The 17,165-nt window shown below is 33.8% G+C and overlaps 1 protein-coding gene across 1 annotated transcript; it reads right to left on the bottom strand.

Moving 5' to 3' along the window:
* Window positions 1-11,188: 11,188 nt before the first annotated feature.
* LOC114315458 (stemmadenine O-acetyltransferase) lies at window positions 11,189-16,924 on the bottom strand. Its single transcript, XM_082875102.1, has 2 exons — window positions 16,439-16,924; window positions 11,189-12,354 (listed from the first exon to the last, which is right to left on the bottom strand). Exons 1-2 carry the CDS (start codon window positions 16,875-16,877, stop codon window positions 11,432-11,434), a joined length of 1,362 nt encoding a protein of 453 aa, XP_082731228.1. The 5' UTR covers window positions 16,878-16,924; the 3' UTR covers window positions 11,189-11,431.
* Between the last annotated feature and the right edge of the window lie 241 nt (window positions 16,925-17,165).

The following is a 17,165-nucleotide window of genomic DNA, read 5'->3' on the forward strand; positions in this document are numbered from 1 at the left end:
CCAGGGCCATCCGAGAAGTACATTACCTAACATGGCTATCCAACACAGTAGTGGTAAAGAAGAAGAACGGTAAATGGAGGGTCTGTGTAGATTTTACAAGCCTGAACAAAGCTTGTCCCAAAGGCAGCTTTCCTCTACCAAAGATTGACCAGTTGGTAGACGCCACATCTGGACATAGAAGGATGAGCTTCCTGGACGCTTGCAGAGGATACCACCAGATAGCCATGTACCCCCCAGACGAGGAGAAGACAACGTTTATCACCCCGAAAGGGCTGTATTGTTACAAGGTAATGCCTTTTGGGTTAAAAAACGTAGGAGCAACTTACCAAAGGTTGGTAACCAAGATGTTGAAAAACCTGATTGGCCAAACAGTAGAAGTCTACATCGACGACATGGTCGTGAAGACCAAGGAACCTAAAGGCCATCTTGCCGACCTAAAAGAGGTCTTTGATATACTCAAAACATACTGGCTCCTACTTAACGCATCGAAGTGCGCGTTTGGAGTTAGATCAGGTAAATTTTTAGGGTACCTAGTAACAAGAAAGGGCATTGAAGCCAGTCCAGATCAAATTAAGGCCATTCTAGAGCTAAAAAGCCCGACGTCGGCAAAACAGGTTCAGATACTTACTGGAAGGGCCGCAGCCCTAAACAGGTTCATAAGCCGAAGCTCAGATAAATGTAAACCTGTCTTCAACCTGGTAAAGAAGGCCACGGACTTCCTATGGACTGAGGAATGTGAGGCTGCCTTGGCCGACCTAAAGAAATATCTGACCACGGCTCCAGTCCTCTCAACACCTGAACCTGGAGAAGAACTGTTTTTGTATTTAGCAGTTTCAGAACACGCAATAAGTGCAGTGCTAATCTGAGAGGAAAAATGGGAGCAAAAGGCTGTTTATTATGTAAGCAAAACCTTGGCCGATGCAGAAACAAGGTACCTACCACTAGAGAAACTAATGCTGGCCTTAGTAATGGTTTCAAAGAAGCTAAACCATTACTTTCAAGCGCACAAGATTATAGTGTTAACAGAGCACCCACTAAAGTCCTTGCTACAACAAGGAGACTTAACTGGAAGAATAGCAAGATGGGCAGTGGCCTTGGGCTAGTACGACCTGGAGTTCAGACCAAGAACAGCAATTAAGGGCCAAGTTTTGGCCGACTTCGTGGCCGAATTCACACCAGAATCTATCGAACATTAGGCTCCGTTGAGCCAAGATGAACGATGTCCAAGCAAACAAGGAGAAGCCCAACCAAAGGCAAAAGAACAAGAAAAGAAAAAACTCAGACCCTGCAGCATTTACATCGGCGACTCCTTTCGCCTGTTTGTCGATGGGAGTTCAAACCGGCATGGAGCGGGGGCAGGAGTAGTGTTAATATCTCCTGTTGGGGAGATATTAGAATAGTCTATTTGATTGGGGTTCAAGGCCTTAAACAATGAGGCAGAATACGAAGCACTGATTGCAGGATTAAAGCTAGCAGTAGCAGCAGAAGCAGATGAGGTAATAATTTTTTGTGATTCATAACTTATAGCAAATCAAACAATAGGAGAGTTTGCAACCCGAGATGAGAGAATGTCTGCATATGCAAAGGAAGTCATCAGGCTGGCAGCCTTGTTTCGCAACTGCCGACTTCTTCAAGCCAGCCGAGATGATAACAACCACGCCGACGCGTTGGCCAACTTGGCAAGCTCAATGCAAACTGGAAAAACAAGAACAATAATAAATGACTATCTGTCAAGCCCGAGCATAGAACAGCCGATCACAGAGCAAGAAGCAATGTGTGTGGACTTGGGACCAAGCTGGATGGATGCAATTGTTGCATTCCTGAAAGACGGAAAGCTGCCAGAAGACCATAAGGAGGCACACAAGGTCAGATTGAAGTCGGCAAGATTCAGTCTGACAGCGGATGAACATCTTTACAGAAGGTCCTTCACTGGACCCCTTTTAAGGTGCGTACACCCTTTGCAGGTGGAAGATTTTCTATACGAAATTCATGAAGGAATTTGTGGAGGCCACGCTGGGGGCAAATCACTAGCTCACAGGGCCATTACCCAGGGGTATTGGTGGCCCTACATGCAAAAAGATGCAGAAACTTATGTGAAGAAGTGTGAACAATGCCAAAGGTTCGCACTTTTGATACACTAGCCAGCTGCTGACCTGAACCCTGTATCCAGTCCATGGCCATTTGCCCAATGGGGCATGGATCTCATTGGGCAGTTACCCCAAGCAACTGGGCAAAAGAAGTACTTACTAGTAGTAACAGATTACTTCACGAAGTGGATAGAAGCAGAACCTCTTGCCAAAATCTGAGATGTGGACGTCAAGAATTTCATATGGAGAAACATCATCACCAGATTTAGCATTCCAAGAGCAATAGTTGCCGACAACAGAACGCAGTTTGACAACAAACTTATCAAGAACTTCTGTGCGAAATTCAAGATAAAGAATTACTTTTCAACACCAAGTTTTTCCCAAAGTAATGGGCAAGCCGAAGCATTGAACAAAGTAATTTTGGACGGAATAAAGAAGAGACTGCAGGCAGCAAAAGGAAAATGGGTAGACGAATTGCCCAATGTACTCTGGGCATATCGAACTATGCCGAGAAGATCAACAGGGGAAACCCCATTTGCCATGGCTGACGTGTATTTTCTGAATACCAACACGCGGCAAGGTGACGCCGACGTGTCAGCCGAGGTGCCACGTGTTCTGGTCGTGACGCCGAGGTGATCTCGGCAAGGCCGAGGTTATCTCCGAAGATATCGGAATCCGAGATAAGAGGATAAAAAATAAGGGACAAGAGTCCTAGGATAAAGAGGAGACTTAGCCAAGATAAGGATAAAACTCTTAGAGAGTTTATCTTTTATCTCTTGAAGAATCCAAAGTAAGCACTGAATGGGAATCCATAGAAGTCAGGCTTCTAGTGAGACTAGGTTTATGTTGGCTATAAAAGAGAGGCACCCCCGTGGGTCTAAGGTACGCAATTTTATGCTTTGAGTAGTGAGTTTAGCACTTGATTATCTTTGAGAGATATACTGACTTGATCGTCGGAGTGCCCCCGGGTGGAAGAGCCACCGTCGGAGCCTTCTCTTTCTGTTGCAAGATTACTGAAACCATCTATTCTGCCAGTGCTCTCTAGCTGATTACTAAACGGGCAGTGTGATCAGAAAATTACTCACACAATATTCAAATTCTTTTGATGATGTATTTCTAATATACTTATATCACAATATCCAAATCAATGATTTTCTAAAGACTGAGTACAATTACTCCCAATTATGAGGTTAGTAGTGGATTCAAAATTCTAAGATATTTGTTTTATTTTGTTTATTTAATTGTTTAATTAATTAGTTTAATTTTCACTCTAAATATTTGTAAGTAAATATGAATTTCTAAATTAAATTATTCATCATTAGTCATTATGGATCGACACCTGGTCTTAATTGCTATTCTACGGAGTGGTTGTTTTTACTTGGTTTTAAATAAAATATTTTGGTGTATAAACGACTGCATTAAAAATTCACTAAATATCTAAAATACAAAAAAAAAAAAAATTAATTTAATACATTTTTTTGTATTCTTGTGTATTTATTGATATTTTAAAATATTTTTTTTACAAATATTTTACTTTTTAGACACATCTAAGTAATGTGCATATAAAAAAGTACAAAAAATATTGCTGAAAATTTTAAAAAATTTCACTAAAAATATTTGATGTGGCTTAAGGCTTGGTTTGGTATGGTTGTTCACTAAAAAAAAAAAAAAAAAATATTCAATTTCTAAAAAATTGAATTTAGTAAATTGAAATCAAACGCAATAGTATTTTATTATATTAACATTCATTTGAAAAGCAAATGTTATTGTCAAATTTTAGTATTTAAAGAGTAAAATTCTAACCCCGCACTGTAGTAAGGCGTGCACTTTGTTTTGGATCATCACTCAACAACTGCATTTTGATCACTCCGTGGTGTAACCGTGTAAAGTTGTGAATTCAAATTCTATTGACAAACGTTTAATTCCTATTTCTCCTTTAATGTGAGGGTTATTATGTGGTTGTGCTGGACTTTATTTTTAGATTGGGCTAGATGGTTTATTTGTGTTGGTTATTATGTTTGATTGTTGGATTGAGCTTGATGATAGTTTTGTGTTAGTTGTTGGACTTGTAGTTATACAATTATCCAAGTTAATAATTATTCTCATATTTATAATTAATCTCTTATCTATTAATTAAAAAAAAAATTCACTGCACAAATCCATTACCAATCATTGAGTTACACTGCATAATTATAACATAAGTAAATAAGGTGTCCTTGGTCTAAAAAAAAAAGATTTTGTTAATTAAAATATTTTAGAGTACCCTTTTCCCATTATCAACTTATTTTGAAGGAATTTTGGCCGAATTTTCAGAATAAATAAATATGGATATAAATAAATACGGTTAATTACATTTTGAACCCTTGTGGTTTAATTTAAATTTTATTTTGGTCCCAATAATTTCAAATTAAACAATTTCATCATTTACTTAAGTTGGTAGTTAAAATTAATGATTTTAGGACATTCGTAAGTCTTCTACGGTTACATATAGAAAAATTAATGAGAATTTATACAGAATGACTAAATTAAAACTATACTTAAAATGTAAAAATTAATTAGTTTAAATTAAAATTATAAAAATTAAAATAAAATTTGAGTCTAACTATACCTTTATAAAGGTAAAAAAATATAATTAACCCAAATAAATATTGGGGTCTCCCCCTACGTTTGGTGTTATGGTGACTACAGTTGCCCATTTACCCTGTATTTGGTTGAGAGATTTGAAAAAAAATTTAGAAAAAACATAAAAAAAAGTGTGTAAAATTAAGTGAAATGTAAGGATATTTTGTTTATATTTCACATACCTTTTTTCATTTCTTTTTCCAAATACTTTCTCAAATCCCCCAACAAAATATAGCGTTGAGGGTTTTAGGGACTAACTTTTTTTTGTTTTTTTTGTTTTCACAAGTGAAAATTTTATTGTAAAAAATATTTGGGGACCAATTCTTGTTGTCGTTAACGGGTTATCCTAGAAAGTTAAAAAGCAAAAGTTTTTTAATCATTAAATTTTAAAAAAAATCGCTAATAATAAATGTAATTTTAGAGACAAAATAATTTGCTACAAAAAAATATCTACTTTTTAGACAAAAAAAAATTAGTCTAAAAAGACAGTAATTGATCAAACGTCATCTTGTAAATAGCACATCTCGGCGTCACCGCCTTCATGCTTGTTACCTACATATATATAAGGAGAGGATGAGCTTGGATACTCAGTGAATGATATAAGTAATAAAGGGGTTAAATGACTGATTCCCGAGGTCCTTGTCAAAACAATACATATATCATAGCATGTTCAAAACATGGGATGAATCAAGTTCATCAATCAAATCTTGGCCTTTCAAATCTTCTTGGGATGTTTAATAACATCTACATAATACATGGGGTGATGACATTCTTGACAAAACAAACCCACCTGTTCATAGACCGTCGGTGGCAAAACAAGACAAAATAAGGGAATAATCGACCCGGAATCAATTAGACAAATTCACCCGTATCCCAGACCGTCGATGGGGCCATCCGTTCCCAGACCGTCGATGGCAGAGATCTCTCAAGCAATGGTGCAGTTGCATTATAATCCCCTGGCACTAAGGACTTTCCAAGAATGTCATCAAAACAAGATAATACTTGATATACAAAATATGGATAATCATTCATGCTTGATCAAATACTTTTCAAAACAAGGTAAAGCAAAACTTATCAAAACATGATAACATAGCTTTATTAAAAACACCACTCACATAGTTCTTGGGACGTCGGGATCAAAGCAAAGGTCTAAGTCCTACAAACACATGGCAAAGTCTACTAAATGCACTTCAAGAAGACAAGAAGAGATGCTCAAAGATGGATATGAAATGCATTCTTAAAATAAGCTTTACATGAATGCATATGATCTAGGGAAAACATGCTGGGTTCTTCTAGGGAAAACATGCTGGGTACCAACCAGGTCCTGAAATGGATGCACAGAGATGATCTAGGCTAAAATGACCTAGCTGGGTGAACTCAGGAGGTCTTGGCCGAGGTCCCACACCTCTTGGCCGAGGTGTGGTTACCTAGGCTTCGGTGTGTAGCTCTCTGCCGAGGTGTTACAAGATGCCGACAAGGGTGTACCATGGTCGGCCTAGATGATGAACATCTCGGCCTAGGAGATGCAGTGGTTAGCCTAGGTGTGCATGCAAGATAGACTAAGGTACAAGTGATCATGCAAGGTAGGCCAAGGTGAGATACGATGCTTGGCCTATGTGTGGGATCTTGGCAAGAGTGGTCTTGGTGATCACACTTAGGGAAATGAGGTCTGGAAATCTAGGTTTCCTCCTTGAAGGACATGAAGAACATGAATGTTAAAATCATAACTTGTTATTACAAAATCTGAGGTTTCATGCTATGAGTTCGAAAACATGGACCTTGGTACCTGTACTTGAAGATCTTGGGAAAACAAACACAAAAACATGGATCTTAATGCAAGCTTTCGGATCAAATCATGACTTTTCTTCAAGAACACATGAATATCATATTTTCTTTCTAAAACCGAACTTCAAAGCAAAGCATGGCTTACAAATCATGCTCGATCATGCAATGCAGCTAGATGAATAATAAGAACAACAAGAATAGATCAAGAGTCTAACCTCAAAGCACGGATCTAATGGCTCAACTCTAAGGATCAAGCTTGGAATCTACTTCTCTCTCTAAAGACTTCTTCTTCTTCTTCTAGAGCTTTTCTCTCCTCAAGAACAAAGACATATAACAAATGATACATTTCTAGGTCTGCCGGCTGACTTAACACTCAACTCGGACACGTGGCACCACCGGGTTGGTTCTCCTAAAAAAGGTGACTGAAAGACAAGACAAGACTATGACAACGTGTGTTTAACAAGCTAGATGGCAAGGGTACTCCGGCAAGTAACAATCTCGGCTAAGGACAAAGCTTCGGCAAGTAATGACATCGGCTAAGAACAAGGCGTCGGCAAGTAAGGGAACAATAATCTCGGCTAGGAAGGATAACACTTGGCCAAGCTGTGCCACACCTTGGCCTAGATGTGCCACACCTCGGTCTAGGTCGTACCAATCTAGGAACAAGATTACTAGGTGCAAGGATTAAGGATCTCGGACGCCTAGGTGATAACATCTCGGCCTAGATGATGAACATCTCGGCCAATATGCCTAGGTGATGGTGGAGGTCAACCAAAGTGGTTCCAAGATGGTCCTAGGGGTAAGAGGTTCAAAGGTGTTACCTAGGCTTGACATGACCTAGGCTTGGCATGACCTAGGCTTAACATGACCTAGGCTTGGTATGACCTAGGCTTGAGACAGCAAGGAAGGAACAAAGCATGCATACAACACTTTGGCAAAACATGATAGCATCAAGACAAGACAAGAACTTTTACCTAGGCAAAACAAGTCTAAGTCTACAAATGCAAACTTAACAAGACAAAATCATGAAAATGCACATGAACATGACTAAGACATGAATGTGGGTTATTACAATGACTCCCCAAAATTAAAGTGAATTCAAGGCATGCATGAGGGAATTCTTGAAGATTAAACTCAAAACATGGAAATTCATGTATGCATGTATGGTATGACTCAATTCTATTCCATTCTAGTGCAATTCCTTCATGAATTCACCTAATTCACTTAAAGTCTTGTAAGGTCTACTTCAATAACACAATTAAGAGTTTGATTTCTTACCTAGAGACTTGGATTTACAAAGGTTGAAGTTGAAACTTCCAAATTCTATCAATCTCACAACATCCCTAGCAAATCTTTTGTTTGAGCTCAATTATTCCCAACTCTCCCTCTCTCACGTTTTCTATTTGATTAGGCTCAAAATGTATTGAGATGGAGGAAAAAGATGAGTGAAAGCTCAATTGGTGCCTTAAATAGGCTTGGTTAAAAGTGTAATTAATTTTGGTTAATTAAGTGGATATTAATTTAATCTACTTTACTTGTTCAAAATCGAATTTTAATTAAACTTACCATAAAATTCTATAAATCCTAATTAACATATAAATCAAGTCAATTTTTGAATTGGTTGCCGATAAGGCCTTCAATTCGCAACCCGAAACGAAAACACGAATAGATCTTTCTACGTTAAATAGATATAAACACAAAATGATGCAATGCACATATAATTAATTGAGTATTTCTTCTTAATTACTCATTTGGCATACTTAAACATGAATTAGCGTTAATCATGGGTCGGGATTGTTACAATTTAGTAGACAAGTCGAGTTCAAATGAGTTTTAAACGAGCCGAGCTCGAGCTACTTATAAAGAGCTCGAGCTATTCATGAACAGTTCGGTTCGTTTGCAGCTCTATTAACATGTGTGCTATGACAGAAGAGTTGAGAATAAGGTTGTTTATTTGGTGGGTAAGTTTGAGATTAATGGAAGTGGGTGCTGTACTTGGGAGGGTGTCCCTCTTTCGTGGTTGTTGAGCCCTCTAAGGAGTGAGGAAGGTGCTGTGTATTGTGTTTCGACTATCTATAATATCTTTGCTATGTTCTAAAGTTTGATTTTGTTCAATTTTGTTTTTTGTTTTTGTTTTTGCTTTTTGTTTTTTTGTTTTTGCTTTTGTTTTTGTTTTTGCAAGTAATAAAATAATAAGGAATAATGATATTTATGATAATGGTGAATCTTGGTGAGGTGGATTAGAGTTTTAGAGTGAGAAAGAAAATGAAAAGAAAATAATTAAAATTTGAGAAAAAATATGAAGTTAATTGAATATGAAAGATACATGTATGTGGTTTGAGTGCATCATAAAGAAATAATATTTTATTTTAGAGTTTAATTTATATTGTCCTTATTAATAAATTTATATTAACATATAATAAAACTAAAATTTTAAAATTTTAATTAAACATATTAAATTATTATTTGAGTACAAATATAATCATCCCTTTTTGGTTAAATAAAAACAAACCAGACAGCTTTGGTTTACAAATCTTTCCTAACAATGACTTGGACCCCTTTTTTTTTTCACTCCCTTGACCCCCTCTTCACTTGATTGGCTACTTTTTCTTTCTTTTTTCTTGTTTTTTTCCCCTTCTCCTCCAATCACCACCCGCCACATGTCTCTGGGGTTGGGAGGGGTGGGGGTGGTGATTGGAGGGGGTCTCAATCATCACCCTTATTTATTTATTTATTTACAAGTAACAATGCAATAAAAAATAATGATATTGATGATAATTGTGAGTTTGATGGGGTGCAGTGGTGGAGTCAAAAATTTAATATAGGGGGGGTACCTGGATCTGCAGGAAGGTCTACTAAATTGATTTCTATGCGACTTTGTTTTACGGAAGAATGATTATCATCTTCATCTTGAGGAAGAGATGATTCCAACTTTGATTTTCTATTGAAATATTTCTCCATAATTATTTGAAAAAACTAAAAATCAAAATTAAAATTCATAATCAAAATCACAAACCCCCACAAATCAAAATCTCAAATTTTAATACAGATTAAAAAAATTAAATTTAGCACAAATCACAACAAATAAAACAAATCAAAACCCCTAATTTAAATATAAATCACTACAAATTAATATTTTTAATTTTAGAACAAATCAAATCCCTAATTTTAACACAAACAACAACAAATCAAAATCACTAATTTTAATATAAATCACCACAAATTAAGATTCATAATTTTATTATATCAAAATCTCTTATTTTAACATAAATAATAACAAATAAAAAATTTTTACAAATTAAAATTTAACAAATAACTATAAATTAATACTCATAATTTTTATTTAAAAGTAAAAAAATAAAAATAAAGTTATTTGTAAATAATGAAGAGAAGATACTAAACTTGTAGTGTGGTCCCAAATCTGTGTTGTGTGATCCTAATTTGGTGAATCGTGAGTTGGTAAATTGCAAAGCAACAAAGGGAGACGAAAAAGACAAAGAAAACACGAAAATACTTAACTAGTATTGTGAATAAATAAAAAAATAAAGAATTTCATACACTTTTAGGGTTTTAGGGTTTTAGTTTTGCCATAATTAGAGTTGTGTGTACTCACAAAAAAAAATTATGTGTCAGTGTTTGGTTGAGATTGAGATTTAAAAAAAAAAAAATGTGGATCCATGGAGTGGTGTCAGTGTGTTTGGGACGCATTTGGGAGGGCTATGTAGCAGAGGGGCACTGTGTAAGCAAGACCAAATAAAATAATAATATATATTTTTTTTTTTGAAAAGTCAGGGGACACGTGACCCCCTCGACCCCACATCCCTCCGCCACTGATGGGTGGATTAGAGTTTTAAAATAAGGAAGAAGAAGATAAAATAATTAAAACTTAAGAAAAAAGATAGAGACCTGAATATAAAAAATACGTAGAAATGATTAAGGTGTACCATGATAATTTTTTTTATTTTTTTATTTTAAGGTTTAATATGTGTTGTCTTTATTAGTAAATTTATATTAAGATATAATAAAAACTAAACTTTTAAAATTTTAATTAAACCTACTAAGTTATTTTTTGGGGTGAAACTAAAAAATTACCCCCACTGCGACGACTACCACTTTTGGGTTTCACTACATCAACTAGACTTTGGGTTTAGCCCGGTGTTCTTGTAGTCACATTTTAGAGCCGGGTGAGAAAAAAATCAAAAATTTAAATTGATTGAGTAATTGCGAACACCTTAAGTTATAATATAATTTTATTAATAATTAGTTAACATTTTACAATCTTGACCAAAAAAAAAAAAAAAAAATTACATGGCCCACCTTTCTCAAATGCCACGTGGTGTCCATCCATTTGTGGGCCCTTAAGGCCAAGTTTGGCATATTTAAAAAAAGATAAAAAGTCAAAAAGTCACTATTCTATTTAAGTCATATCATCTTATTTAAGTCACATCACCTCTCTAACACATCACTTCAAACCCAACCCAAACCCAACTCATATTTCATAAAAAGTCAAAAAGTGTACTTATTTAGATCATCCCAAACAACCCTTAAAAATTGAACATCTTTTTTCTTCCTTTTTTTTAATCGGAAAAAAAAGGACACAATACATTATTAATGATAATAAAAAATTACAAAAAGAGAGAAAAAGAGGTGGAAAAAAAAAGAACCCATCAACAACCAAAATTGACACATTAAACTTTATTAGAGAAAGGGACAATTTTATTATAAAAAATGATATAGAAGTTATCTTTTAAATTTATTTTTTAAATTCAGTGATATGTAAAAAAGATGATTGATTGATAATTAGAAAATATTTAATTATCAACTAATAATTTTTTTAACACACCACTAGATCTAGAAAATAGATTTAATTTTTAAACTTGAATAGCATTATTCTTTTATTATTTAGATTATATTCTCAACATCATGCAAGCAAGAAATTACAATTTAGCATTTGCGGGAGGAGGAGGAGGAGGAGGAGTGGAAACAAATGAGAGGAATTCTTTATCGGCTTCAAGTTTCGCCATGTTGGCGTCGTTCGAAAAAATCAACGCTTCTATGCCATCATCCGTTCTGGTAGGAAAGAAAAAAACGATATTATCAAGACTTAACATACCTAAAGTCACCCATACTGGCCTTTCCCATCCGAAATCAGTTTCGTATAGTGGAAACCTAGCCAAGCTCGAAAACACAAGAGAAAACACCGCCTCTCCTCCTCCTCCTTTATTACCACTCTCCTCTAATATCTTGGAATTCAAGCCTTCCATGCCACCACTACCACCCTCTTGGAGTTTCCTTACAAAATCACTGTCAACTTTTCTTATCCCATCTCTCATTTGAGTGACCAAGCTACCACAATCCTCTCCAATAGCATCTTTTTTCAATGGTGGTGGTACTAATAATGCCATGGCAGCTTGACTAAGGTTACCATAATATGAATTAGGCAAAGGTGGATTGAGTTTCGTGCGCAGGTTCACCACTTGATTCACTAAGCATGTAATTCTTTCTCCACATACTGCCTCTCCTTGAGTGGCGGCCTTATATCTATACCATATAAAAGTAGAGAGTGCCTCAACACGAGTCGGATTGACAATAGTGGCGGTGGTGGGGGTGTATTTGGCTTTAAGAGTAGAGATGGCGGAGTCGCTAAACATGAAACTTTTTGCAGTGATCTTGTTTTTTGTAGTGCCAACGCCGTGCTTGTGGTAATTGGGGTTGGGATTAAGTGTAGGGGGAAAGAAGTTGGCCAAACCGAATTGGGGATAAACCAAATTGCTATGATCTCCACGACTAACGGCTGCCCAGAATTTCATAAACATAACTATTGATAATCCATCTGCTATCTTGTGTGAAGTACATAATCCTGTTGGAGAAAAAAAAAAAAAAAAAGAGGTTAACAAAAGTACTTGGGATTTATTACTACTATTCATGTATAAAAAATTGAAGGCCAAACTTCACTTTATATATCTCTATGTAGTTTGTTCTATTTGAAGTTTATGCTTAATGAGTATGGATACATAACAAAATGTAAATAATGATAATGTAAATGATTATTTTATGTAATGGTTATCTTCTATTACAGCCATGAAATGAGGCTCAACGGGAACATTTCCCGTTTAAATAAAACAATTGAATTTATTTATAAAAATGATATTGTCACATCAATTTTATAAAATTACAGTTCGGATGGAGGTTAATGTGCATCATCAGACATTTCTTATAATTGTCCAATACCTACTTATATAGTGACATATGGGTCTACAAACCCATAAAAAAGATCAGAAATTTATTCGGAATATAAAATTTAATGCTGATATTCATTCATGGAGTGAATTCACAACAAAAAGATTAAATCTACCCTGTCAAATTGAAATTATAGATCTGTTTCTATTTTGCTTTTGTTTTTGTTCATTGACTTTTCCTATAATAACATGTTAGTCGTAACTTTTAGTTTTGTATTCACATAAGGTGTTCAATATTATTAAATGAAAGACATATGATCAAAATTCTCTAAAATTTGATGCCCAAATCACGTTTAATATCATTGAAAAAAATTATGACTTGGCTTCATAGTAATTAAAGAACCGATCTAACTCATATTGTCAGTCGGTGAATTTATCATTAAAAAATAAATATTTGCAAGTAGATATTGACAATAATCTCAGAAACTATCATTTTTATAAAATTATTTTAATATTAAAATACACAAACTCCAACCGTTTATAACATTAAGATCAAGAACATCAGTCCATTACATCAAGATCAAGAAGGTCGAATATAATTTATGCAACTACAATTTTACAAGTGCAATATGGATATTGATTCTCTAAACCTATAAGTTATGTTGATTTCATATATATATATATATATATATAATTATATGTGTAGTAAGATAATGAGCATTCGTTTGGGAAGTGGTTACGGGGATTAGAATAGTTACAAAAAGATAAAATAAATAAAAAGTTAATAAGACAACATGTTACATCCAAATCATAATTATTTTATTTTTTCTCGCACAAAAGTCATAAAAATCAAAAGTCCATGACGTTTTAGCCCTGACTAAAATAGCTAAAAAGTCAAAAAATCAATTTACATCCCAAACGAACCCTGAATTGACCATAGCTGTAGTCAGATAACATTAAGGCTTCGTTTAAAAATATATTATTTTAATAACTTTTTAACTTTTATGAAAAAATATAAAAAAATAAAAGAATAATATAACAAGTTATAATCACTTTTTAACTTTTTAATTAAAATATTTAATCCCAAACGAGATCTAAGTTCACAACTGTCAAGAAGGTTAACTATTAAACAATGAATTGACCATAGGTGTAGTAAGATAATAAAAATATTTCAGACAACCTTGTAAGGATCTGACTTTCCTCTCTTCCATTAATGTCTAGCTGAAAATAGTAAAATAAAATATCATATTTAATTCATAATTATTTTATTTTTTTTCTTATAATTATCAAATTAATTACAAAAAAAAGTCAATCAACTTCCCAAATAATTATTTTAGCCAACTAAAATAATTAAAAAGTCAAATAGCCAACTAAAATAGTTAGCTTTCCAAACAAAGCCTTTGTATATTCAATATTTTTGGGAAAAAATTAGATTGATTGCTCATGAATTGAGTAAATCTCGGGCAAAACTCGTAAGCTTGACCTCAAAAGTTAATAACACGTAGTGGGAGTTGAACAGTTGGAGGGAGTATACCTACAAGTCCCAAACTGCGCCCATTAGGCCAACTGCTAATGCTCACATTTGTATTTATAAAATTTGACAACAAATATATAATTTCAAAAATAAATCATCAATTTGGAAAAGAAATTCCAAACATGTGGTTATTGACATTATTGTCAAATGGTGAATCAAACCGTGAATTATTTTATTAAAATAATGAATTTTATTTTGAATCGTAAATTATAAAATTCATTTTATTTAGTATAATATAAAATTCTATAACATATATACATATATGAATACATAAATATATAGCATTTAAAATAAAATAAATATCAATGTAATTAAACTGTATATAAATAATAAAATCACGTATATCATACAAATAGTTGATCTCTTTTTTATTTTTATTTTGCAAACATAATTCCGTTTCATTCATTATGCTAATAAAGGTGAATTGTTTGGATCACAATTAAATTGTAAGATTTACTTAACTTAAAATTCAACTGCATGAATTGATTTGTGAATCATAAGATTTTAACAATTATAATTATCAGTATCAGATCAACTTAATTTTTTTACAAATAATTTATCCAAGAAGCATTAAAATTAAACGATTTAAATCAATAAAACAAATCTAAAATGGGCTAAACTGGCCACTCGAGTCCAAACAGTAGTATTCTAGTTTAGTTTGGTAGGACTTAAAAGTCAACTTTTTGTTTTTTTAATCAGTAAAATAGAACTTCATTGATGCAGAACAATGAACGTAAAAACATTGAAACAAAACATTAATAAATCAAAGGCGAGTGCTCCGAGCATCAAAGTTATGTTCTCCAATCCTAATTAAATTGCCATCGAAAAGCAAATCAAATCATATACAAGCATAAAGCTAACGATTGATGAGACACCAATCAAATGACCAAGAAACAAAATGGAAAAGAATACACAAAAACAGCAGCAACAACCATGCAGAAAATGAGATTAAAAATCAATATTTTATTTGATAAGATTTTAAGTAAAGAAAATGAGATAAAAAAAAATAATATGTTTTCTTTGATAACAAGTCATGCAGTTCAATAGACGGCAAAGTTCCGTATAAACGGATTCCAAGGTAAATATATATTTTTTTTGAACTGAAAAAAGGAAGTTCCATGGAGGCATAATATAGTTTCCGCAAGTTTTAGTTCTAATGTAGTCAGTTGATGGCCAAATTTAACTTAATTTCAAGAAAGGGACCCCCTATTAGGATAACAATGGACTCCAAACTAACTCTACAAGGGTTGTAGGGTTTTGTGACAGGAATATAGCACAGTTTTCAAAAGAAACTTGCACCCCCAAGTGTCGACCCAAACATTTTGTGTAGGAGTGTGAAGAGCCACTGGACCACCACCTTCAGTGGTCACTTAAGAGGGTTTGAACATCAGAAAATGGAGGGAGTACACCTTGAAATCCAAGTCCTGCCCTAGCCGAAGGTGAGCAAGCCAATCGTCTTGGGCCACCAAATTTTGTCCAATTTTCAGGGTCTTTATATAGTTTTAGCTCTTATGATATTAGCATCTTTAAAAATGAAATTCCAAATTAATTAATTTAACTTTACAATCTAAATTAAAGATCCTTAAAGCATCTTCAACCCTTTATTACTTTTTTTTTTTTTAAATCTAATTTGTTTCTAAATTTGAATAAAAAACTTAATTTGATATAAATTACTCTAACCCTTTCATCAAAAAATTTTCAAAATCATTTTAAAAATTCTTCTCTTACCCCAAATTTCCATTTTCATCAAATTTGATAAAAAATATCTCCAATGCTTTATCTTTTTGAATTTTCATCAGATACAAATTTGATAAAAAAAAATGTTTCTCCATTGATTTAACAAACATTTGATGAAAGGGTGTGGGTATTAGTTTAAAAAAAAAAAAAAAAAATACTACAAGTACTTAATTACCTTTTTTCTACAATTTTTTTTTTTTTTTTATAAAAATGATTGTGTATAGATTAATACTATATACTCTTAAAAATTAACTCAAAAAATATATTTATATATCTCATTCCTTCTCGATATGGATCACATTAAATTCACAATAAATTTAAGTTAGTAAAAGTCTAAATAAATATTCTATTATATATAAAGGCGCTCTAATTTAAGATTTCGCCTTAAGCTCGAGAAATCTCAAGGCTGGTTCTGAGAACAACCTTGAAATTATAAAAAACAAAGATTATATATAATATTTTTCAATTATAAATGATACCAAACAAAGCCTCACCAATAGCCATGCCACCGCATTGGAAGAAGTTGACCTGAACAGCTAAGAGTAGATCACCAGCATCATCAAAATCAGGATACGGAAATAAGTTGTTGAGTTGGGAGTTGCAATTGCTTTGTCCAACGACATGGTCGAGACTGGATTCGACTTGGACTTCAAGGAAAGGGACACCCGCATCGTTGCAATCAACAAAGAGGTTGTCTTTGACACGACCAGCTAATGGATAGAACCATGACAGTGTCTCAGAAAGAGACTTCTTTAGCTTCTCACTTCTTCTGACACTTGTCGCTTTGTTAAGCCCTGATGCATAGAAGTAGACAAAAGGAAGATAGTGTGGTTGTTGTTTTTGGTCCAGAAATGAGAGCTTCAGTTGGCAGAGATAGTGCGGTGTTTGGTTGGATGGTTTTATGGCTTGCTTTGATGTCACCACAACCTTCATTGATTGATTTCCTAGGTTGGTACTTGCACAAGTTGATTGTTTTCTCTGTACACGTCAAATGCATCATATATATATATATATATATACATGAAAAATCTATGATACCCTTGCACGTGACACACCGTTGAAAAAAAAGTTAATTACATTTTAAAAAATTACATTCACATTTGTGGAGGTACCCTTGCACGTGACACACCGTTGAAAAAAAAAAGTTAATTACATTTTAAAAAATTACATTCACATTTGTGGAGGTTTGGAGAACATGCAAATAGTCTTTGTTATTGACAT

This window comes from Camellia sinensis, chromosome 6 (assembly GCF_055761805.1).
Source record: "Camellia sinensis isolate YWXY chromosome 6, ASM5576180v1, whole genome shotgun sequence".
Taxonomy (NCBI): Eukaryota; Viridiplantae; Streptophyta; class Magnoliopsida; order Ericales; family Theaceae; genus Camellia; species Camellia sinensis.